Raw genomic sequence first — 24,190 nt, 5'->3', positions numbered from 1 at the left:
GGAAAGAAGAAAAAAGTGACTTCCCAGGTCTCATAATCAGTAGCAGAGTTGGACCACGATTAGTTAGGTTCTCTGGCTTCCCTGATTGAAAACCAAGACCTCAATAAAAGACCAGCTGAATCAACAAAGTAGAGCTGCTTGAGAACATTTTAGAACCAGCAACTGTATTGCCCCTTTCCTTCTGAACATAAGTTCCTAGGCATATGAGGAGCATTCAAGAACAGCCTGGATAAAAAGACTTCCTCGAAGAAGTGAGACAAAGCCCAAGAATATCACACTGGACAGCTATACCTGTTCCTCCTCCAAAGCACACACAATTTGGTCTCTCTACACCAGGTAAGGGGACTCTGCAGTCTATACAGCACCTTCACACACATTATTTTATTTTACTCTCACAGTGGTGCTGCTGTGCAAGTAAAGAAACCGAGGGCCAAAGGAGTGTCGACCAAGGTCACAGCTGGTTCACAGCAAGGCCAGAGGCAGAGCCCACACCTCCCAACTCCATGTTCAGTGTGTCTTCTACACAATCCCCACCCAGTGTTGATGATGACAAGAAGCCAAACATAACAGCAGACCAAATGCTGACTGAACCACACCCTCAGCCAGCTAAACAATGACTGAAACCGTTGCTGGAACCCAACAGGGGCTCTGCTCCCCCAAAACTTCAGGACTGAGGGTTTTGGGGGCAGGTTCAGACCTAACCCTCTGTGAGGAACCAAGGCCCTGGCTCTCCTGTGGGAACTCTGGATGATCCCCTGACCCACAACAGTGTGGCTAGGGCTGGACCTGTAGAGTACATCAGGCTCTCGGTGACACAAGCCAGCTGTGTAGGCGACTCCCTTCAAGGGAGCTCGCAAACTTTCCAGGCCCTGGGAAATGGAGGGAAGAACTGAACTGCACAGGGACCTGGCAAACCAGACAGAAGTTTCCATACCACATTTGTACTTCTGCACACGTCACGCAGTTTCAAATAAAGTCCCCCCCTCCCCCCAGAACTACACAAAGAATGCTTTGCAAGGATACACCAGGGACCACCAGTGGAGGTTCTTTCTGGGAGCTGGACCAAAGGGACTTCAATTTTAATTTTTACTGCCAGCACTGTATTCCTTTCAGAATATTTCTGAAAACTAGCTCAAAGCTAAACTGAAAAGGCTGTAGAGACTACAGCTGATACTGGAAAGTTATGAAGGCAAAAAGAGAAACTGACATTAGATGATGTAAGCTAATAACAAAATTAAACAAAAGTTTTAGAAACACTGGTCTAGACATGAGACCAAGCAAAACAGAGTGGAAAGACTGATTTACAAATTATGTAAAATGTTCCCTTGACTGTAACAGAAGAAATGGAGCAATTTTTGAAGGAGCAAAAATGTGTTCAGTACATATGCTGTGCTACGTATTTTCACATATTTCAATTAATCTCAATAACCATGAAAAAGATATTATCATCCACAGTGGTAGACCAGGAAATAAGAAGCTAAGTAGCTTTTACACAGCTGTACTGCCACCAACCCCTGCAGCATAAGGACAGAAATGGCAAAATTCAAACTACAGGTGAGCCCTACAAAAGCAGCAGAGGGCAACCTGCCCTAGGGAAAGAATATTGAAACAGTGACCAATTCCTGGCAACCTTTCAATTTTATTCCACATGTGGGTCACTGGCCACCTAGGAGGTTCACAAGCACATGATGCTGTTCTCCTAATTCAAAGATAATGCAAAAGATGCACCTTCCACAGAGGAGGAACCAAGGTTTACACAAAGTGTGGATGGATTGGCACTAATCTACCAGTTTTTATCTCCCAAGGCCTCCTTGCTGAGGCTGCATTTGATAGATTAGTGATGGGGGCGTGGGGGGAATAGTGTGTATGAGGAGGGTAGTAATAGAGGTGCCACCTGGAATTCTGCCACAAAGAAGCCCACATGTTTGCATGTGAGTACACCCACAACTCCAAATTCATTACCATGGCTCTCTAATGCTAATTCCTCTCACGTGTCTAACATAAGTAAGCAAAACTTAGTAACAGCCCGGGCTTATTAGGTTTATTGAGCTTTTGTCAGTATAGAAGAAATGATGATAAATACTACCATGTGCTCCACCTTAGCTGATCCTTACAACCACCTCTCCTCTCATTTTAGGTACTATTTTCATCCTTATTCCACATGTGAGCTTCAGGAACCCGTAACAAAACTTCCAGAGTTCAAACGGTAAGAAGTAGAGGTAGACTTAAACCTACGGGCCTACGACAGTTAACTGCTATGCTTATGACTCCCACAAAATATGTTTAGTATTTATTATTAAAACCACAAAACAAAATACTCAAATAGAAGAGGTAAAAATTTCATACTTGGTGGACCAGTGAGACAAATAACATTATAAAATAGTAGAAATGGGAATTTAAAATGTGCAATCAAGCAAGATATCCCAATTTATCCAGTATTTACACACAAACATACCTACCTGTTCTATAATCAGCCAACTACCCTGGAAGACCAGCAGGCACTGGGGCTCTCGCTGGGTCTGGGGTGCTCGTGAATGTTTTTAATACCGAGCATCTTGGAAGTAGGCATAATATCAATATATCAATGGACGAGGCTCTTGTCTCCTTTTAACATAACTGACCTCTCTTATACTCTGCACATATCTGTGTCTGTTGAATATAAAAACGGAGATACCTTCCTAGAGATAAACTGTGGATTGAAAATTCATCCAGCTCGAGGGAAAAAAGAATCTCCCTTTTTTTTTTTTATAAGATAATGGGCTAGCCTTTGATGTTTCAAACTTAACACTGAATCCTAAGATGAATCTTCTTTCCACACACACAGCATAGCTAACTTTCTTTTCAGAGCAGTGACACAATGAAATGAGAATGACAGCTTTGTAAGGAGTCAGAATGGACCCCACTAAAGGACCAAGCTCCAGTTGGTGACCTTCCGATGCCTGCCAGAAGCTTCACAAAGAACTGCTGAAAGTACACACACAGTGGCAGGAGCATGAAGCTATGAGCACCCACAGCAAAGAGCAGCAAACTCCATCAAAGGAAAATCTCACCTTCCAAAACCCTCCAGAACTATAATCAGTCTGCTTTGCAAAGGCATATATGTATGAATAATCATTTTCTTGTTTCTCCCCAAGACTTTCCTACAAAGTTTTTCATTTGAAAGTAAGTATTTCCAATCCAAAGAATTTTCTCTAACTAGTTATACCTAACCCAGCACTGTTAAGACCAGACAAAGACAATGAATGAACCCAATTCTAGTTACCTCCATCTGCAAACAGTCAGCCCATAAATTTGTCAGGAAAACCATTCTCCCATTCCATCTGCTCAGCAAACTTTCATCTTCTGCAAGGGCTCTTTTAATGTACTTCGAAAGCTGCTTCTGTGGAGAGTACAAACAGCTACACACAGACTCCGCAGTGACATTCTCCCAGAATGCCGCTGTGTAGGGCAGGGGCTGCAGGATAAGAACTTGAAAGAAGTTGAAGGAGGACTTCCCCCTGCTCGGAGCCTCCCCTCTCAACAGCCAGCTTCCCTCCAACAGACCTGCTTCAAAAGTTCAGACCCAGTGAAGTCACACATGACCTCACAAAGCTCCTGCTTAACTCTTTAAAAGCTGGACGGCAAGCTGCCAACAGGGAGAAAAGGCAAGAGCCCTGCTATAATTGGAGTCCTTGCTGTTTAAGGGGAGAAAAAACATTCAAATAAAACAAAGTAACTTCAGTGCCATTTTTCCTTTGACGAGTACTGAAGTTTTTGAAGTACCATGTTAAAGACTCTAATTTTCCAAAGCACACACATTCTAGTCCGAAAGGAATGACTGATTTGGCCCACAAAAGAGATTTAGTTCATTTATATAACACCAAGTTTACTACTTTAAAGGTATAATTAAATCTTTGGTGACTTGAGCTTTTATTTTCATTTCTAGGCTTGCTTGTTTTTCTGCAATCTTCGTGTAAAAATATTTACTGTCCTGTTATTCAAAACATGCTTCAGACAGCCAGACGTGGCCAGGCCACACTCACAGCTGTCAGACACAGACAACAACTGGCACAGATGCACTGGGGAGAATGGGGACATCAGGAGTTGGGCGATGGGATCCAGGGACAGTCGCCAGACCCAACTAATGGAGAGCAGAGTCTGTATCAGTGTCCCTAAAGGGAAAGGAGACCAGGCTGACTTCAGTGACTATCTTTGCCATCCTTTGCCTTGGACTCCTGCTATTTTTGTTGTCATATGGGAATTAGGAGGTTCAAGAGGTAAAAGAACTAAAAGTTACCTCATAAACAGAAGTGCATAAAATTATATGCGTTCAAAGAAAATGTAATAAGCCCTTTCAAAAATGCCCTGGTTCACCAGAAAATGATTATACTTACCATGCAGCAATTTTATTCCTAAATATACACCCAGCTTTACGAAACTCTCTCATATGAGCACAGAAAGCTACGTATAAGAATTGTGTGCATGCTGCCACAGTTTGAGATAACAAAAATATGAATTATAGCCAAAAGCACATAAAGAGAAAAATGGGAAAATAAATTATAGTATATTCACAAATTTTAATGCAATATAGCAATTAAACTGATAACTTAGACCTTTGTAAATCAGTAAAACTGAATTTCAGATGCTGAGCAAAAGATAAGGAAACAAGAAGCTAGCATTTATAGAATGTTAAAAACACGTGACACGTTATAATAATGTCTACGAATGTACTCCTATGTAGGGATGATAAATTCCAGCAGGCCGCGGTTACCATGACCAGAAAGGAATGGGAAAGAGAAAGGAGACTAGAGTCATTCCCAGGACTTGGCAATTCATCTGTAATTTGTTGTGGTTGATTGTTTGTGCAGCACTGGTGTACAAAGGATTGAATCCAGGGCTTCCACACTGAGCAACCTTATTTATTTTTATGTATTCTTTCATTCATTCATGGCCTCACTAAGTTGCTGTGTTGCCCAGGTTAAGCTCAGTTTGGGATCCTCCTTCTTCAGCTTCCCAGAGCGCTAGGATTACAGCCCTGAGCCACCAAGCCTGGCAGTAATGTTTTCTTGCCTAAGCATGCTGGTGAGATTATTTTCTACACTTGTCAGTATGTTACAGAAACTTGAAGAAGTCAGCTGCATAAACACTACCTATTTGAATAGAGCAGCACCTGTTCAGGTTGGAAGATGAACAGAACAGTAGAAAAAGAAATTAATACCTCCCTGAGGGACAGGACTGTACCCAACAAGTATTAGATGAAATCCTAAAATGGCTGCTAAACAAATGCCAAATATAAATAATGAACTTTTATGATTTTGTTTAACAACATAATTATTCAATAGCTCTTATTTTTTCTATAACAAAGACTTTCTTGGTAAGAAAATGTCACCATTTTGAAGCTACTAATTATAAAGTAATTATAAAGATAACAAAACACCCTATCATTAAAACTCCTCACCCTCCAAATAATCTAAGGTGTTAAGAGTATTATTACAGTTATATAACTGTAAATTAAATTCATCTTACCACAGTCCATTCATACCAAGTGACTTTGAAGAAGTTTTAAAGACAATAATTCAAGCACTATTATTACTAATAATGAATACTCAATAAAAGTTGGCTAGTATTACGTGTCAGTAAGTATCCCTTTCCCAGATTAAGGATTTCAGGTTGAAAGAGAATCTATTAAAATCTGAACCAAAGAAATCTGTGCAGAACCCACACTCTGCACCACTAAACCATAGTTGTGTCCCAGAGATAATCAATTTAAAAGGAGATAAGATTTACTTTGGTTCACAATTCCAGGGGTTTCAATCATTGATCATTTGACCTCGTCACTTTGGGCCTGTGGTGAGGCAGAATGCCATCGAGATCGGAAACGTGATGGAACAAAGCTGCTCACCTCATGGTGGCTGGGAAGCGGAGGAGAGAAGGGCCAAGTCCTTCAAGGACACGACCCCCTGATGGCCTCACTTCCACCTCCTGGGCCCCACCTCTTAAAGGTGCCACCACCTCCCTCTCAACAGTGGCCTGGGCTGGGAACCAGTCCTTACATATATATCCTTTGGGGGATAGTTAAGAGCCAAACCATAAGTCAGGCACAGCGGCACATGCTTGTGATCCCCTCTATGCAGGCGGCTAAGTCAAGAGGATAGCAGTGTAGTGAAACCCTGTCTCAAAATAAAACAAAGGCCTGAGGATATGGCTCAGTGGTATAGTGCCTACCTAACATGCACAAGGCCATCAGTTTCATTCCTGGTACCACAAAAAAGATAAAAGATCCAAACCATAACAACACTGTTTTCTAACATGAAAATCAATCATCCCCTGTATTTCTAGAGCAGAGATGGGTAACCTATGTCACTACACTAGAGACAAAAGAAGTCATATCTAGGTTCACAGCCAGGAATACTCACTTTTACACACCTCTGTTAGGAGAATTATCCCCACCACGAGTAGAGTTACCTGTCATAGGCTGACTTCCCTTAGGACCAGGGTCTGTGTCATCCTGAGTGTGTATTCTGCCTCTATTCGGGTTCCAGGGAGAGCTTCTCAAACTGTAAAGTGGTTATGAATCCCCTGGGAATTTGTTAGAATGCAAACTTGACTGAGCAGACTCACAGCAAGGAGTGACTACTACTAACAAGATCCACGCTGATGTCTAAGCTGCTAATCTGAGAACCACATCCGGGAGCAGCAATGGGTTGATAACATAGGTCATACATCAGATTCCCCTGGGAAGTTTTGTAAGCCCCTTAGACCATTAGAGTCCAGACTCTGGAGAATCAGAATTTGAGAGAGATCCCACATGTCTTTCATCTGCTATCAAGCTTAAGGCTCACTGTTGTACAGGTGTAGTGCTCAAAGATGGTCTATGGATCACTGTTGTAGACCAGTGCTTCTCAAAGTCTATGGACATATAAACCACCTGTGCATCTTGTTAAACTGCAGATTCTGATTCAGTAGCTCATGAGTAGAGCCAGAGATTCCTCGTTTTCAACAAGCTGCTAGGTAGCAAGATGATGAGCAACAAGACCAGAAAATTTCAGTGGTTCAATGTGTCAGATTTATAAAGCGACAGCCTTAATAATTTTAGATTTAGAGACCAGCAGAATAACAGCACACAGAGGTTCAAGGCACAAGCATATGAAACAACACATGAGGTGGGGGATTATGAAGTCAGGGCATCTATCTAGCAGTGATTTAGGTGGAGTTTAGTATTAATCCTCATTAGCAGTCATGAGAAAGATAATATTCAACTTCCTTTGCACCCTGGCCTCTGCCAGTCTCAGGTGCTGAATATGAAGGCTGGGTGAGAAGCTTGAACAAATTCAATGCAGACTTTATTTCAGCTTATGGAGAGCTTATGAAATCAAAACAGAAAAATAAGATTAAAGGATTGGAAAACTTCCCATTTTGAGTTCAAGTAAATTTGTACTTCCAAGTAAAATACCTTTACAGAAATATTTATTAGGGAAAGGTCCACATCTTTTTTCCTCCCCAAACCGAGAATTAATGCATAACATCTACTGTGGCAAATATGGTTCTAAGTGACCCGCTACGAGGAATGTCACTGCTTCCTTTCAAATTTAAACACTGCACTCATGTAGGAATAAAAAGATTGCTGTATCTATCACTTCAACCAAATAGAAGATTAGCCACCTTTCCAATTTTTATCTCAAGCCATGATTCTCCTCGTAGTAACCTGTAACTCCAATGTCCTTTATCACTAGAAATCATCTTTGATAAAGGATCATCCAAGAAGCCGGTGCCTTTCAATTTTCATACCACTTTGACTTGAGGTTTAAACTGCAGAATTAGAATGTCTCTTGAATATCTAGTTCAAACTCATTTCCTAAAGTCAGCACAGATTTATCCAAGAGGCACTCAACACACCGGAAGAGATCATGGCCACCAAAGCCAGGGCTCTGTGAAGGGCATGGAAAAACAAGCACCAACCAGAGCACTCAGCCTCCACACTGTGCTCCTGACAGTGAATCCACTGTTGGGAGATGGGAGGCAAGCGCAGAAGAGCTGCCAGGAAATTGACCTCACAGGGCATATTTTCTACACAGAATTAGATGCACAAGGTGTCCCCCAGTGCTCCTTTGTGCCAGCCTCCCCGGGATCTAGGGTCCAGCACCTCCCAAGCCCACTCTTCACCCTCTGAGAGCTTTCTCACTCCCATTACTGCAAGTCTCACCTCCAAGAGGGCGACTCCAAAGGTCCACTGGCCACCTTCCACCTTGTGTTCCTTCCAGCCCTCCACATCTGACCCTTGAAATCCTCAAACCACGCCAGGTGAAAGCTGATCCCACTGGATGTTCTGGTACAAATCCTGCATCGTCCCCAACTTCTGCTGATAGTTTCTTGATTCCCAAAGCCATCCAGGCTTTCACCCTCACAATCACACTGACTCAGCCCCGCACTGCCTGCATTCAAACTTTCACCAAATCCTCACATCTTTGATTTAAATCAGACTTTTCCATACGTATTTTCTTAGTATTCCTTAAACTACTACTCAGATTACAACTGCAAAACTCTGACAAGATTAAAAATGAATATTTACAAACTAGAACTCAGCAAACCTTACAATAAATTGGCTGCTAAGGTTATTTCCATCTTACCAACAAGGAATCAGAAGTGTCACGAATGAAAAGACTTGCCAGAGATCAAGTGCCGGTAATACCAGATTTATTCCACCCTAACACAGGACTTTGCACTTCAATGTAAAAGGAAAGTTAAGTTTCAGGAAGTCCAGAAATAAGGTTTAGGGCTGGCAAGAATGGGTGTTGCCACCTCAGAGGCTCAGCTCAGCAACTCAGCATGAGGCAGGGTGGCAGGATGAGGAAAAGTCACAAGTTACTGCTATCACTGATATTAATTTCATTGCATTACCTTCTACTACATACCAGACATTGTTAGACCACTTGATTTTCTCTTCTGATTTATTTATCTGATTTGTTCCTCCTTCTTTTATGACAGATATTATTAATTCCATTTTGTACTAGGCAAAGTTACTAGTTTTTCTGTATTTATCCTAGTAACTGAGACAGGATCCAAAACCCCTCACCCCTCAGCCGAACTCGACCCCATGTGATGAAAAGCAAAATCCACCACTTTGGGAAGCTAGAAAGAGAAAAACGAGAACCTCCTTTTCTATAGAATAAATTATAAAATGTAAAGCAAAAAAGTGAAAGCGAACCCTAGACTACCCCAACCCACTAAAGAAAGAACCTAGGAGGCAGCAGAGCTTGCAGTACTAAGACAGAAGAGACGCTGGGTGCTCCCGCAGCAGCCAGATCCATGAAGACAACTCCAAAGTACACAAAACCAAAGTATATTTTCCTTGTCACGGCTTAATTAATTCCACGTTATATTCTTATTTTAATGTTTAAATGCCTTCCACCTTTTACACTGGGATGTTGGAGAAATTTTTGAAATCACACTTCAACAAATTTTCTGCATCACTCCTATGTCACAGTGACTCCTTCCTAAGCCAAAAAAACACTAGTGGATGAAAAAAACTGAAGAGAAGAGTGCTAAACACTAGCATTCCAATGGAAGGCGGGACAGGGGCCAGAGGAAGACAGAAAACCACAAATGTCAGATTCAGGGTGGACCAAACAACACAGAAGCACTTTGCTCAGGCATATCAGCTGCACGCAGATATAATTCACCTCCCCTGATGGAACTGCTTGGTATCCTCAGCAATATCTGAGAGAAACTCTAGGAACCTGAGATATAAAATACACCTACTACACCAAAATGGTAATTTTCTAAAGCAGCTTCCTACAGTTCAGAGAATCAAAAGAGAAGTTCCTGCTGCATTACTGCGTTTGCTATCTCTCTTTTTCTCTCTGTCCAAACCCAAGCTAAGTAGAAATGGACACTATTCTGCTCTGCTGATGGTCACAATGACAACATCTGTGCCTTGCAGTCTTCAGTCACAACTTACTGATTGGAGTTGTGGTCATCAGCTGATAGACCAGAGAGAGAGAAGCATGCAGATACAAAGGAACCCATTGGGACACGTGTAACTGTAAGTCTCTAATTATCCTTTCTAATTTTGGAGCCATGTGACTGGACTTCACACAGCACCGCTGACCCCGTCAGCATGAGTGCTGTGTAGCTGGACCACAAAGGGAGGGGAGGCTACGCTTGACTCCTTCATTAAAATATTGTGTTACATGGCAGGGTGTGCTCTTTCCTGGCTGACATGCAGCTCTCCAGTCAACGATCAGGGAGAGCACCTGGGAGAATTTAACTATTCCTAGCCATATCTGCTTCGGGATTTTGAGAGGCTTTTTTTTTCCTTATGCAGAGTGACCTATTAGGTATCACAGGATCTATAATGCTTATTCTTAAAATTCTGAGTACTGCCCTTTGTTGAGCAATGTCCACCAATTCTCCGAGTGGGTTTTCCCTTTGAGCAGCAAATAATACTTTAAAAGACAAACAGTGATTTTCACACACACACACACAAAAAAGTTCTTCTCAACCAGACAGTAGAATATAACAGATCTGGTATCTTTCTATTTCATATGTGTAGGGACAGCAGCCCGAAGATATGAAGTTGTTCCTGGGAGAGGGGGTGGAGATTTGCTAACTTGTTACAACCTCCTCATCACCACTTTCAGCTACCTCCACCTTTCTTTAAAGATGCAATGCAACAGAGATAATGTCATTCTCTGCTCCAAAGAAATCACAGTCCGATACTGCCACTGAAGTAATCTTGAATGACAAAGTAGAGACACATATTGAAATAGCAAAAGATTTAAAAATATATCTAAGCAATACAGAACAAATACATTTTTCTTGTGTTCAACAAATGTTACAGGATTTGTCAGGAAATCTTTATCACCGGACACATAATTTACAGGTCTATTTCAGCATAGCTCAGTAAGAGCAGGAGCCCTGGAAGGCAGGTTCAAGGGCTAGGTGTGCTGCTAACCATCTGTGCAACTTTAAGGAAGTTATTTAACCTCTCTGTGCCTTGATTCCTTGTCTGAAAGATAAGAATATTAATAGTTCCTTTCTTTATCCCAGCTTATTATGAGACTGAAGTACCATGTGTTCACAGAATAAATAAAATCTATTGGGCTACATATAATATTCAAGTATTTTAGAGACTAGAAATATAATCTTGTAATATTTTCTACTAGCAGACAACTAACATTTTACGCATTAAAATCAAGACCTTAATAGGGATGGGCTTAACTTCCTCAGCTGCCCTACACAATATCAAAGAGCTCACCATATCAGAGAACTCACTCTTAACCTCCCTTCTTCCGCGCCTTCCTCAGAGCACACTTCAGACAGTGTGATCAGACCCCAGCCCATGACTAAGGAACAGGAGAGGCTGGTAAACACAGATGAAATGCTGAGCATATGTACTTTGTAAATATCGTATCTACTAATGAAATTGGAAAATATGTTTTTTGGATTCTAACTGGCCCTCAGTGCTTGGCTGAGGGAAGTTAATTATTGTACAGTCAGCAATCACTGGACTTCCCAAACAGGCAAAATACCTCTGTGTTTACCTCCTTACCTTTGCAGAAGGATGTTTCAATGCGGAAGAAATTTTACAACACTGCTCATGGATTACTTTAAAATTTTATAGAACATGTTTATTAATGACTTGGTAAATTTTTCTTCAGTATCAATAATAACACACACAAATACCACCATCACCACCACCACCAACAACAACAACCAGCTCTACATTTAGAGCTTGGTTTCTTGAAAACAGAGCAAGACTTCCACCTCTACAGACACATGGCATGAAAGAAACCAGATCAAAAGAAAAGAAAGAATTCTAATAGAAAAGACCAGGCAATAGAACAGCAAAAGGACCGGGGCTAGGAGTCAGCTAACTTGAATTTGAGTAAGAATCTATCATATGAAAGGCATGTGGCTTTGGATAGTTCCCAAACTGGGATACAGGGACTTTATTATAAAATAAAGTTATCTAAGGTCCCCTTCAAGCTGTAAAATCTCATACTTATTCAACCCATAATGCTAAAACAATTCCTGTGGTAGTGTAACTTCTCTAAACCACCCAAGAAAACCGAAGTGGCTGAAGTAAAATATTTTCCAGTTCTTTAAAGCTTCTTTTTTTTTGAAGCAAAACATTTTATTGGCACAGTTTAGATATACATATAACAAATGTTTTGCTTCGAAAAATAAAATAAGAATTAAACCTTCCCAATCACAAAAAATTTTCTTAATTATTAAACCTGTGACCACCTTTTTAAATCCTAAATATAGACATCCATCATAAAATAAAATTTCCTTCACCTATAATCACTTACTAGCTCGAAGAACACAAAATCAGGGGCCCTGTCCAGTTGGGCTCTCTACATCACAAGCAGTGCTTGTGGAAATGTGGAAAGACCCCCAGTCAAAAGCCCTGAAGGAGGAGGCTGGGGTTAGGAAAGAAGCCAGGCTGGCTCATCCCTAAGACATTTCTCATTCAGTACTAGGATTTGGTCCTTCACCACTAAATCCGATCTAGTTTGGCCACACAAGAAAGGGAGTTAAATGTGAGGCGCTAAAATCCTATGATCTACTCCAGTGTGACTCCGTCCATACTAATGACTGGCACCTATGTCACCCAAACAATGACTATTTCCGGAACAGGATGCAAAAGCCAGACATCTAACAAACCTTTATCTTATTCCATCCTGCTCCGACTCACTGAGTGAGGCTCATCTCTTCTCTTCGCTGACATGCCTGCCCTGTGACTTCCAGGTCAGGTCTCTCAGCCCAAACCACTCAGTGCCCCAACCTGTTCTGGTCTGTGATATAAACACTCACTGCAGAAAGTCCAGAGGGAACTGCACTGAGATTATTTGCAAACCTGTCCTATAGCATTTTATCACAATGTATAGTCCCCAGGGATGATGATGAAGCTGAAGGACTACACTGGCACCCTCCAATGAAGAATGTCCCCTCTCAGTCTCAAGGGTGTCCCTAGTCAGGGATGTCTCCCCTTAGGGACGGCCCCCCCTCAGAGATGCAGGAACTCTAACTGTAGACCCTCTGCCCAGACGATTCCGATCCAGACACTTACTCAAGCTCTTATGACTTTATACCAAGCACTGTGCTCCCTGCTCTCCACTATATATTAAGCCTTTAAATCTCACTGCCACACAGCACACTGAAGATCATTATTTCCATTTTGCAAATAAATAAATCAGGTATCTGACAGACTAGGTGGCTTGTCCAAGCAATTCAGAGCAAAGTCTTGTGCTTTTGAGACCTGTGTTCTTTTCATTATCTCACTGTGACCCAGTAAGAAAACTCATATCCACACCCCATTTCACGTGGCAATGCAGGCCTGCAATGTTATGATGTAGCAGGTATATTTGATCACCCACCTAACCAGAAACCTATAAACTGGTTGTGAAAAGTGCTAACACAGGGTGGACTCTTCAAAAAGAATATGAACACTGACTTTTAAAAAAGCACTTACTTTTTTCACAGAAGTTTAAAATAGTTTATCCCCAAGTAACCTTTCTTCCACCCACTCACATACACACACCACACACACACACACACACACACACAGGTAAAAATATGTCAAACCAGGGGCCAGGTATTTAGCTCAGTGCCTGCCTCAAAAGCGTAAGGTCCCAAGTTCGGTCCCGGCTACCAAAAAAACCCAAAGAAAACATCAAACCAAATTCATAAAGCTTACAGAGTTTAGCATTCTTTGCTCACGGATGGAGATGCTAAATGACAGGCAGGTGACCTGAAGATGATGGGCAGGAAAAAATGAAACACTACACAATCCATAAACGCACAAGGAATCACTAAATGACAGGATGGTGTGTGTAACCCATATAATTTGTCACTTTATCTCCCAGAGAAACTTAAATCTTAGAGAGAGAAAATGTGTATAACCTTGCCAATGTATCAGTCTTATCAAGCATTCATATCAGATTCTTCCTCTCAATCTCAGGAACAAGAAGACAACCAGACAGGCAGATCAGGACCCCAGGGGAATAGGCTGGAAGTGACCTGGTGACCTCCTAATGCAAAACCCTCAGTTCCTAACCAAGAAGTCTCCGGACTAATCAAATAACCTGTTCCACAGCATCAATCAGTGTCAGTATTAAAGTAAAGTTCTTTTAACAGAACACACCAGTGCCATCAGAGCTGTATCATCGGAACTAAAACCTATGCATAGTCCACAAGTATTTGTTCAGGGTCCATTCCCATATGGCAAGCCAGGAAAACACCACAGCATACAATGCCTACAGCTTGCCAATTTGGTAAACCACTGAGGCATACTCTGCATGCCCTTAAAGCCCAAATGACTTCTTACTCACATTGTTTTTTTATATCCACAGAAACTGGCCAAATGCTAAATATATTCCACACTTGAATTTTCCCAAGAGAGAATGCCACCACCACCACCATGAAACTGTTAAGAATGGGACTAGTACCTTCCCCAGAAAGCAATCTCCGGAGAGCCTTTTGAGTAGATGGAGTCGGTGGTATCATTCAGCCCGTTGGCCATCCCCCTAGAGTAGCCCATCACTATGCCTCCATCCGATGAGACACTCAGGATGTCCTGATGTTCTCTCACTGAAGTCCTCTCCAAGAACTGGCCACCTTCTTTGATGCGCTGCTGTATCATTGGAGTAAGGGGCATTTCAAAGCTAAAGTAGCTATCAGGCTCTGAGTATAATGTCTCCAATGACTCTGCACTGTAGTATAAAGAAGTGTTGTCCAAAATGGTCTCAAACTGGGAGCTGTACACATCAGTGGAGTCTTCTGTATATCCGGTCCCAAGAATATCATCATCTCCTTCCCGAAGGTGGTCTTCTTCCTCCAGAATCCTGGAAAGAAAGTAAGAGTAAAGAATTTCAATATTGTTAATTTTTTTCTTTTTATTTTGCCCCTTCAACGAAAGGATTATGTGTATTTGTTTGTTTGGTACCGGGGATTGAACTCTGGTATTGTGCTTGCGAGGCAGGCAGCAGAACCACTGAGCTAAATCCCCAGCCCCAACAGAAGGATTATGTTCTGTAGGTGTAATTCATATTCACTGAGTTTATATCTCAACCTATTTGGCTAAGAAGATATGAAACACATTTAGGTTGAAAAACTTCTCAGCATATATATGTTATTATCCTGTAAGTAATTTAATAAAGTTTCAAACTAGTTTCCTAGTGCGCAAATACATCTAATCCAATGAATAATATTTGAGTAAAATACTAACTTCTCATTTTACTCAGCTATATTCCACAAATTCAGATTGCATATAACAAACATCATTCTTACTCATCTTTCTTAATTATAACTAAAAGCAGCCCAGTGTGCACACCTGTAATCCCAACACTAATGGGAAATTGAGGCAAGAGGATCACAAGTTCTAGCCCAGCCTGGGCATTTTAGAAATTTACTTAGCAAGACCCTGTCTTAAAAAAGGGCTGGGAAGACAGCTCACTGTGAAGGTCCTGGGTTCAATCCTCAGTACCTCAAAAAAAATGGTAACAGAAGCAGAAAAACACATCATGTAAATTTGACACAGTAAACTTTCAGTAAAACTACACTAAACTGATTTAAAACCACATGCCCTGGAGACGGTGACGCATCAGTATCCAAGTGCTGCCCTCTGCTGACAGTGAAGTAGCACTGCAGAGTTCAGGTCCCAGACTGAGGCAGCCAATACTTGACCCTAAAACAGACAGCCTGATTGTAAGGCTACCCAAAACCCAGGGAAGCTAGAGACAACTTACAACTTCATATACATGGGTGCGGTGTTAATCTTGCCATGCAAACATGAGAAATTAATATGCAATGTGTTTTTTAGATATTAAAAGTGAAGATTAGGATAACTAAGTAAAAATGAAAGCCTGGGAGATAGCTCAGTAGTAAGAGCAAGAGGCCAAGAGTTAGAAAAACCTGGAGCTGAATTTTGAGTGTCAATTAGCTATGTCACTCGAGGCAACTTCTCTGTGTCTCTGATTCCTAGAAATAGAAATAAAATAGAAATAGGATCCTCTATTAAGTATCTCATAAGTAATCTGAATTCCTGGGTATGCCAGAATTCATATACAAACAATCCAGTTGTCTCTGTTTCTCTCAAATTATTGATCATCCATCTTGTACTAAATAATATTTTGGATTTTCACCTCCTAATAGCTTCCCATTGCTCCTAGAATAAAACAGAAAATTCTCAAGCAGATCTTTCTCCCCCATTTTCTGCCCGGCTCTTATGCATTTTTCAAATTTCAGCTTAATTGCTATTTCCACAGAAAGGCTTCACCCAAACCATCAACTGCATAAGCCTCTCCCCATCCATTCAAATTCTGCTTTCTAACATGTCTTCATTCTTTTCCTTCAAAGTGCCTAGCACAATCTGCGATCCCATACTAATGAACGTGGTCAATGTTTATCTTCAGCAGTAAATTCTATGAGGACGGTGACCACCATGGACCAGATATACTTTGACATGCCTTTATGTAGAGCATCTAGCAGGGTCAAAGGCACAGTAAACAACTGAAAACTATTTGTGGAAAGAAAGGAAGGGAAGGAGAGAGGAAAAGAGGAATAGATGAATAATCCAAACAACAGCAAAAGTGCATATTCCAGTGGGAATAGAAATAGCCACATGCCACATAACAAGATGCTTTTGAAGGAAGTCCAGAGGGTTTATGTTGGAAGGAGGAAGATCCTGATAGTCGTCTCAGGGGATGTGCTAATTGTAGAGAAAAAAGCATTTGCTCCTATAGAACAAAAACAAGACAAAACACTCTTCAGCCTTTTTCTGTTCTCCTATAGAATATAATGGGGTGTCATGAGAATTGACAGAAGGAAGATGGTACAAATTCCAAGTGAAATAGGGCAGAAAAAATAAAGACAGGTAGAAAGGAGATCAGTCAGGCATGGTGGCACATGTCTGCTTTCCCAGCATTCCATTCTGGGAGGCTGAGACAAGAGGATCACAAGTTCACACCCAGCCTGGGCAGATTAGCGATTTGGTAAGACCTAGTAAGACCCCCTCTTAAAAAGGGCTGAGAATATAGCTCCATGTGAAGATCCTGGTTTATTCCCAGTACAAAAAACAAAACAAAAACTATGACTTCCGAGGGCCAGGGATTTAGCTCAGTGGTGCCGCCACCTGCCTCGCAAGTACAAGGTCCTGAGTTCAATCCCCCATACCAAAAAAAACCCAAAAACTATGACTTCTGGACACAGGTTATCTATGTCCATAATCCAACTAAAGGATACCTCCAAGAACACACATATATTCCCAACCCCAGGCCATATGCGCCTGTCCCCCTTGAATGTCAGCACTCTTTAACTCTGCCTAATAAATGCTTTCTATGCCTCTTACTGATGCGTCCTGAAATTTCTGTTCTCTCATGAGAGTCAAAACCTATTAGGCAGTCTGAGTTGAGGTCCCCAGCTCCAATTTGGGGGAGCTGCTCAGACCCTGTCTGGTGACAGAAGTATAGTACACAACAAATGACTTGGCCGAAAGGAACCTTGCATAGTCAGACTACAACCAGAGGGAGTGACGAAAAATGAGTCATGTCTTCCATTTACCCAGGCTCTAAGCTGGTATGGCATCAGCAACGTAGGGAAAGACCAGGAAATCTCACATCATGCCAAGTTTACGTGTCCAGCCATAAATCGAAACACATGCTACATGACAAGAAGGGATTCCTATGTGAATACTATGGGACAGATGAATTACAGACTCCACTTCTGACGGTCCACTTTCGAGCTGTCCCTTCTGAACACAGAATACTGCATGGCCCCAAATCCAGAAGCTCTGTGCTCACGCACGAAAGCAGGCTGTGCTGTAGATGGTATGCGCAGCTCTGCAGTCCCTGGTTGTCCAAACAGAAGAAATGCCTAAGAAAGGACGATATGGTCCTGTGGGATATGTCGACAGAGTTCAAATACTGTGGTATTATTCAAAATAATTAGGGAGTGTTTCAGTTATCTTGATGCTGGAAAACACAAAACCTGTCAACTATAACAAAATGTCAGAGATGGCTTTGCAAAGCTGAGCGCTCCTTGTCTCATCAAGACTCTTGTTTCCTTGGTTGATGCCCATTACAATATAATAGAAGTTATTTAGAACTTCTAAATTATTTATTCCCCCAATTCCCCATTTATTATCCACAAACCTCTGCTGACCATGGGTAATTGGAACCTCCAAAACCAAAATGCAGGGAAAGCCTACCTTGTGGTGAGTTGAGTTTTTGTATCAACCACAAAACAATGGTTTTCTGGAGTATGCTCCAGGCATCACAGTGGCAGGCTACTCTGGGAGCTCACCTTTCATTGTCTCTCTCGGGTTTCTTCTCAAGATGTTGGTTTTCTTTCAGGAAGACTTCATCCTCTCCACTCTCAGCAAGAGGCACGGGGGAAACCGTCCCGGAGCTAGTGCCAGGCCTCCCTGAAGAAGCATTCCAAGTGTCATCTTGAACACTCTCAGTTAAACTCACTGAATTACTCCAGGCACCCGCTGAGACGTGATGGCCTGGCGACCCGGTAAACTCTCCACCTTCGGGAAAGGCTGTCCTTTCCGATGGTGCCACCCAGTCTACCCTAGAATGCTGGGTCTTTCTCTTCTCTCGTCCTGTCCACAATATCTCTACCCCTTGAAATTCCACATGTTTGACCCGGCCAGTGCGTCCCAGGGAACTGCCTCGATCATACCCCGCCGAGCGCTGTCTCCCAAGATCCGATCTCTGCTCTTCCAAAAAACCCACACTGGCTGCAGAAATGGACATCACATCTGAGCTCTGAAAGAAGGATCCAGGACAGGCCGGCTCCTGCACATGGACAGACCCCTCTCTCCCATTAGTAGCTGCCTCGGTACGCTCTGCTTGAGTTTCTCCAGTTAACAGTGCAGTCAGATCCTCCTGGATGCTCAAGTAAAATTTTTCCTCAGTCTTTTCTTCAGCTGCAAGAGGTATAGCTGGTGCTTTTTCTTGGCTGGCAGGGAATGGTTCAATGCCTCTCGGTGTTTTACAACGGGCTGTGTCAGGCTTTTTCTCCACCTGCTGAACTGAAAAACCAGAAACAGCATCTTTGTCCAGTACCTTCGTAGCCTGTAATGTTCCTGAAGCTATTCTGGCTTCTGTGGCTTTCAGAGCTGAAATCAAAGAGTCAATGGGTTGTAAACTTTGTTCCTTGAGGTGACTTTGAGAGGGGGCCTCTTGGATATTTTTTGGTCCTTCTGTAACACTGTGGAGCCCAGAGTCTTGGCCGGCAAGGTGGAGTCCCTGCTCCGCGGGTGGGCAGCATGGCAGAGACTCTGCATGGAACTCCAGAGAAGCCCTTAGACCTTCTCCACCTTCCTCCATGGTCCCATATTCTGGAAATTCATTTGTGACATTCGGTGGCAGTAAAGTGCTTCCTCCATGATCACCTATGAACACACAGAAGGGAAACATGACTTTCTGAATACCAGGGTATGGTGAGTATTAATAAATATCTAAACATATTAACTATTCGATAATATTTTATTTGATTCTTTCACTACATTTTTCCATCCAATACCCTGTAATACGTATCCTCTAACCTTACAGCAGCCCCTTCTGCTACATTCACATCACCACAAAAGTTGCATCCTGGGAGGCAGTGGAATGATACGTGCCATATTTAAGGCTGCTGAAGAGGGTTGTAACTCAGCTGTCTTGTATAGAAAAAGAAATGAAAACAAGGATAAAGATCACCACCCAAATACCACTGGTAAAGTACCCACTAAAATATTTATACTGGGCATCATACCAAATAGCCTTATCAATGTGCAGGGCAGTCTCTGAGACACGGCCTCCGCAAAAAGACACTATTTCAAGTCAGTAAATATTTTTTCAGCTTGATGTCTCCCCTTTCCCTGTCAGATTTCTATGGGGGAAAAAAGGCTGTGAAAACATCCCTAAAGAATGACAGTGAAGCCAAAGTGAAATAGGAAACTTAATGTGTTGACAAAGATTTCCAGGATCCCAGCTGCCTGAAATTTTTATCATTTTACTTACTTTTTAATTGACAAAATAAGTTGTACTTATTTATGATATGTGACATGATGTTTTGATATATGGATACATTGTGGAATGGCTAGATCAAGCTAATTAATGTATCTTACCTCACAGTTTTTTTATGGTAAAAACACTTAAGATCTACTCTCTTAATTTTCAAGTATACAACCATTGTTATTAATTGTTGTCACAATCTTGTACAGTTGATCTCTTGAATTGATTCCTCCTAATTAAAAGTTTGCCTCCTTTCCCCAGGTCCCTGCCCTCTTCCCCCAGTCCCTGATAACCACCATTCTGCTCTCTCCTTCTACGAGTTTGACTTTAGATTCCACATATGAGATCACAAACTGCATAAATATTAACGATATCATATCTAGAACCTCAATATATGAAACAGAACAAAACAATGTTTAATTAGGTTATATTTGTTATAATGGATCACATTTACACTTTCCTGTCAAAATAACAGTGAAAGTGAAAATGGGAACATCTTGATTTAAAAATTTTAAAATAAGGGTTTTTGGCTAAGAGTTTCAGTCATATTATGCTGAGTATCCAATCCCTTCTGAACTTAGTTTTGGTTACTGTATCACAAAAATATTCATCTACACTAGAAATATTGTGTACTCACTTCTACTTCATGAAAGAGGACACTTGTTTTAAAACCACCATAGAGCTTCAATCTTCCTATTTAGTAAAATATTTCATAAATGTCAAAATACATACACTGAAATGGTATGAAAGACATGACTCAAGCATTGACAAAACGAGGTTATTTACAAATGAGCCAACACATGGAATTCTTTGTGCATCAAAATGTGTACATCTAAAAGTGTATACTGTGTCATATTCCACTTTTTAAAATAATTGGAGGGACGGGGATTTAGCTCAGTAGTTTCACCGCCTGCTGCACAAGTGCAAGGACCCGAGTTCGATCCCCGGTACCAAAAAACAAACAAACAAACAAAATAATTTGAAATATACTTTTCAAATTAAATTTGAATCAGGTGTTGATGCAGAAACAGTGCTGTGTGATAACAGTACTCTTAACACCTTCACCAGACAGAAATATCCCACATAGCAGTGGGATAGGCCCTTAGTTCAACCACTAGTACCATTTAAAAAAAAAGATGTGGCTTGCTGAAATCTGAAAAGGAAGGAACTTTTCAAACCTGGTTTTGAAAGGGAAGACAGCAAACTAAAAAACAAACAACCACAACAACAAAAAGAGATCCCTTTCCCTAGGGCAGCACATTGACAATTTTATTCTTTCAGCAGAGAATGTGGTAGGACCTTTCATTTCTTCTCTTTCAGATTCAGTGGTTGGTATTATGGTCACAAAACTGTGCAACTGTTCCCATATCTAGTTCCAGAACACTTTCATAATTCCAAAAAAGGAATCTTGCATCCATTAATAGTCACTCCCTATTGGCCTCACGCCTCAGTCCCTGGAAGCACCAATCTATTCCCTATCTCTTGGGATTTGTGTGTGCTGAGTATTATATATAAATGCTTTCGTATCATATGTGTTATTTGAGGTCTGGTTTCTTTCACTTAACACTATGTTTTCAACTTACTTATTCATGTTGTAGCATGTATCAGAATTTCATTCTACTTTATCACCAAATAATATTTCATTACATAGAAATAACACATTTTCTTTATCCATTCATCAGTTGATGAATGTTTAGGTTGTCTCTATTTTGGCCACTATAAATAATAAATTTATATACAAGTTTATGTGTCTAAATGTATTTTTAATTCTCTTGGGTAAGAGTGGAATTTCTGGGTCACATGGTAAATCTGTTTAATGCTTTAAGGAACTGCCAAATAGTTTTCCAAAATTGCTGCACTATTTTACATTCCTTGTGCTGTGTCCAAGGGTTCAATTGTTTTCCATGTTTTTTTTTTATTACAGACATCCTAGAACATATTTAGTGGTATCGTACTATGATTTTGATTTTACTAATGACTAATGATGCTGAGCATCTTGCCATGTGTTTATTGCTCATTTGTGTATCTTCTTTGGAGACATATTTATTCAGATCCTTTGCCCATTTTAAAATTGGGTTGTCTTTTTATGATTTAGTTGTAAGCTTTTATAAATATCTTCTCCCAGTCCGTGAGTTATTTTTTTACTTAATTAATGATGTTTTTTGAAGCACAATCTTTCTAATTGGATTAAAATCAAACTTATTCAGCTGTGTGTGGTAGTACATTCCTGTAAGCCCAGCACTCTGGAAGAATGAGGCAGAAGAATTGCAAATTCAAGCCCCGCCTTGGCAACTTAACAACTTAGGGGAACCATGTTTCAAATTAAACATTTTTTAAAGTCCTGAGGATATAGCAGGGTGTGAAGACGTAGGGTTCAACCTCAGTACCACAGAAATAAATAAAAATAAGTAAATAAATCTAACACCTATTTTTCTTTTGTTGCATATGCTTTTCTCACATGTAACAAATCACTGTCTAATTCAAGGTTAGAAATAATTTTTCCTATATTTTCTTCTAAGAGCTTTACAGTGTTGGCTATTGCATGTAGATCTTCAGTCCATTTGAGTTAATTTTTAAATGCGGTGTGAAATAGAGATTCATCTTCATCCTATTGCCTGTGAATATCCAACGGTTTCAGAACTATCTGTTGAAAAGATTGCTATCTTTTCCCATTGAATTGCCTTGATAATCCTGCAGAAAATCAACTGACCATAAATGTAAAGGTTTTTCAAGACCTTCAATTCCATTGCACTGAACTAGACATCTATCTTTAGGCCAGTGTAATACTATCTTAATTTCTGTAGCTCTGTAATAAATAAAATCTGGAAATGAGAGTGCTCCAACTTTGTTTTCCACTTCCAGGCATTTTGGCCACTCTGGGTCCTTTGCATTTCTCATATGAAATTCAAGATGTCAAACAGTTGAGATTTTGATAGGAACTGCAATGAATCTATAGAGTATAGGATTCTTAGCAATATTACTATTACATCTTTCAATCTATGACCATGAGTTGTCTTTCCATTTATTTCAGCTCCTTTAATTTCTTTCAATAGTGTTTTGTAGTTTTAAATTTATAAATTTTCAAATTACTTTTGTTAAATTTATTCTTTTTTATACTACTTATCAGTGAAATTGTTTTTCTAACTTCATATATCGATCATTGATACTAGGCATATAGAAATACAATTGGTTACAACATTGGTCTTAGATCCTGCAATCTGCTGACTGTGTGTTTTAGATCTATAGAATTTTTATAGGTTCCTTGGGATTTTCTATTTATGAGGTCATGTCATCTGTGAACAGACAGAGCTTTACTTCTTCCTTCCTAATCCCCGTTCATCCTTCACATATACTATCTCTCTCAACTCCCCTTTCAAATATGTTATACTAATGCCTCTAAACTGAAGGTGGGTACAGCACAGACATACTCTGAAAAGGTTCTAATTCTAAGTTATTCCAGAAATAAAGTTAACTCTGTGGACACTCTGAACTGTACAGTACTTCGCCTTTGTTCAGCCTCTTTTTCAGGTATGACATACTTCTCATCTCAACATAAGATTATTTTCACCTTCCAAGATCCAACTCCAATTCCTCCTCCTTTAAGAGGCTTCCCTTAATCACCATCTTTGAAAGAAATCACAAATATCAAGAGAAAGTCAACTGTGTAAAAGCAGTACAAATACATGAAATCAATAAGCACACCACTCGCTCATATTTAAAAGCTTCAGAAGCTACAAATTTTAACCTATCATGAACTATTTTATGAAAACCAACCACAGTGACCACTGAAGTTACATAACACCAAACCATAACATAGTGAATCCATTCAACAAATTGATAAATGTTAAACTTATCATGGAGGGGCCCACTTTTTCCTAATAGTTTAAGTTGCCATCTATAAAACAGCCATGAAAATTAGCACTGGCTCAGAGAAAGATAACCACCACCCCCAAGAAGATTAAGAAAAGAGGCCTCAAAAATTTTGATAATTTGTTCGCCATTCTTCCCCCTTTTTTTAAAATTTTGCAACAAGGTCTCAAGAAGTTGCTCAGGCTGGTCTCCAACTTGTCAACCACCTGCCTCAGCCCCCGAAGTAGCTGGGATTATAGACATGCATGAGCACAAGGGCTTTCCTCTCAGTTTTAATACTCCTCATTGAAATGTTCTTCAGAAAGGGACAGCAAAGGCACCAATTGTGGGCA

General features: G+C 40.7%; 1 protein-coding gene across 8 annotated transcripts in view; it reads right to left on the bottom strand.

Annotated features, from left to right (window-relative positions):
- Positions 1–24,190, bottom strand: part of Psd3 (pleckstrin and Sec7 domain containing 3) — a 517,630-nt gene that overhangs the window by 287,682 nt on the left and 205,758 nt on the right. For 7 of the 8 annotated variants that reach the window (XM_087216715.1, XM_004848243.4, XM_021261216.2 and 4 more), the window contains 2 exons: positions 18,286–19,384; positions 14,433–14,828 (listed from right to left, as the gene is read on the bottom strand). In XM_087216715.1, the coding sequence (XP_087072841.1) occupies positions 14,433–14,828; positions 18,286–19,384 (1,495 nt within the window). Of the gene's footprint in view, positions 1–3,262; positions 3,541–14,432; positions 14,829–18,285; positions 19,385–24,190 lie in introns of those variants that run through there. The other variant, XM_087216719.1, reaches the window with a different exon arrangement.

Source organism: Heterocephalus glaber, unplaced genomic scaffold, assembly GCF_053883595.1.
Source record: "Heterocephalus glaber isolate CG9 unplaced genomic scaffold, H.glaber_assembly_v1.0 deba00001460, whole genome shotgun sequence".
Classification (NCBI taxonomy): domain Eukaryota; kingdom Metazoa; phylum Chordata; class Mammalia; order Rodentia; family Bathyergidae; genus Heterocephalus; species Heterocephalus glaber.
Note: the sequence above shows the minus strand (reverse complement) of the source record. Positions and strands in the feature narration are given on the sequence as shown.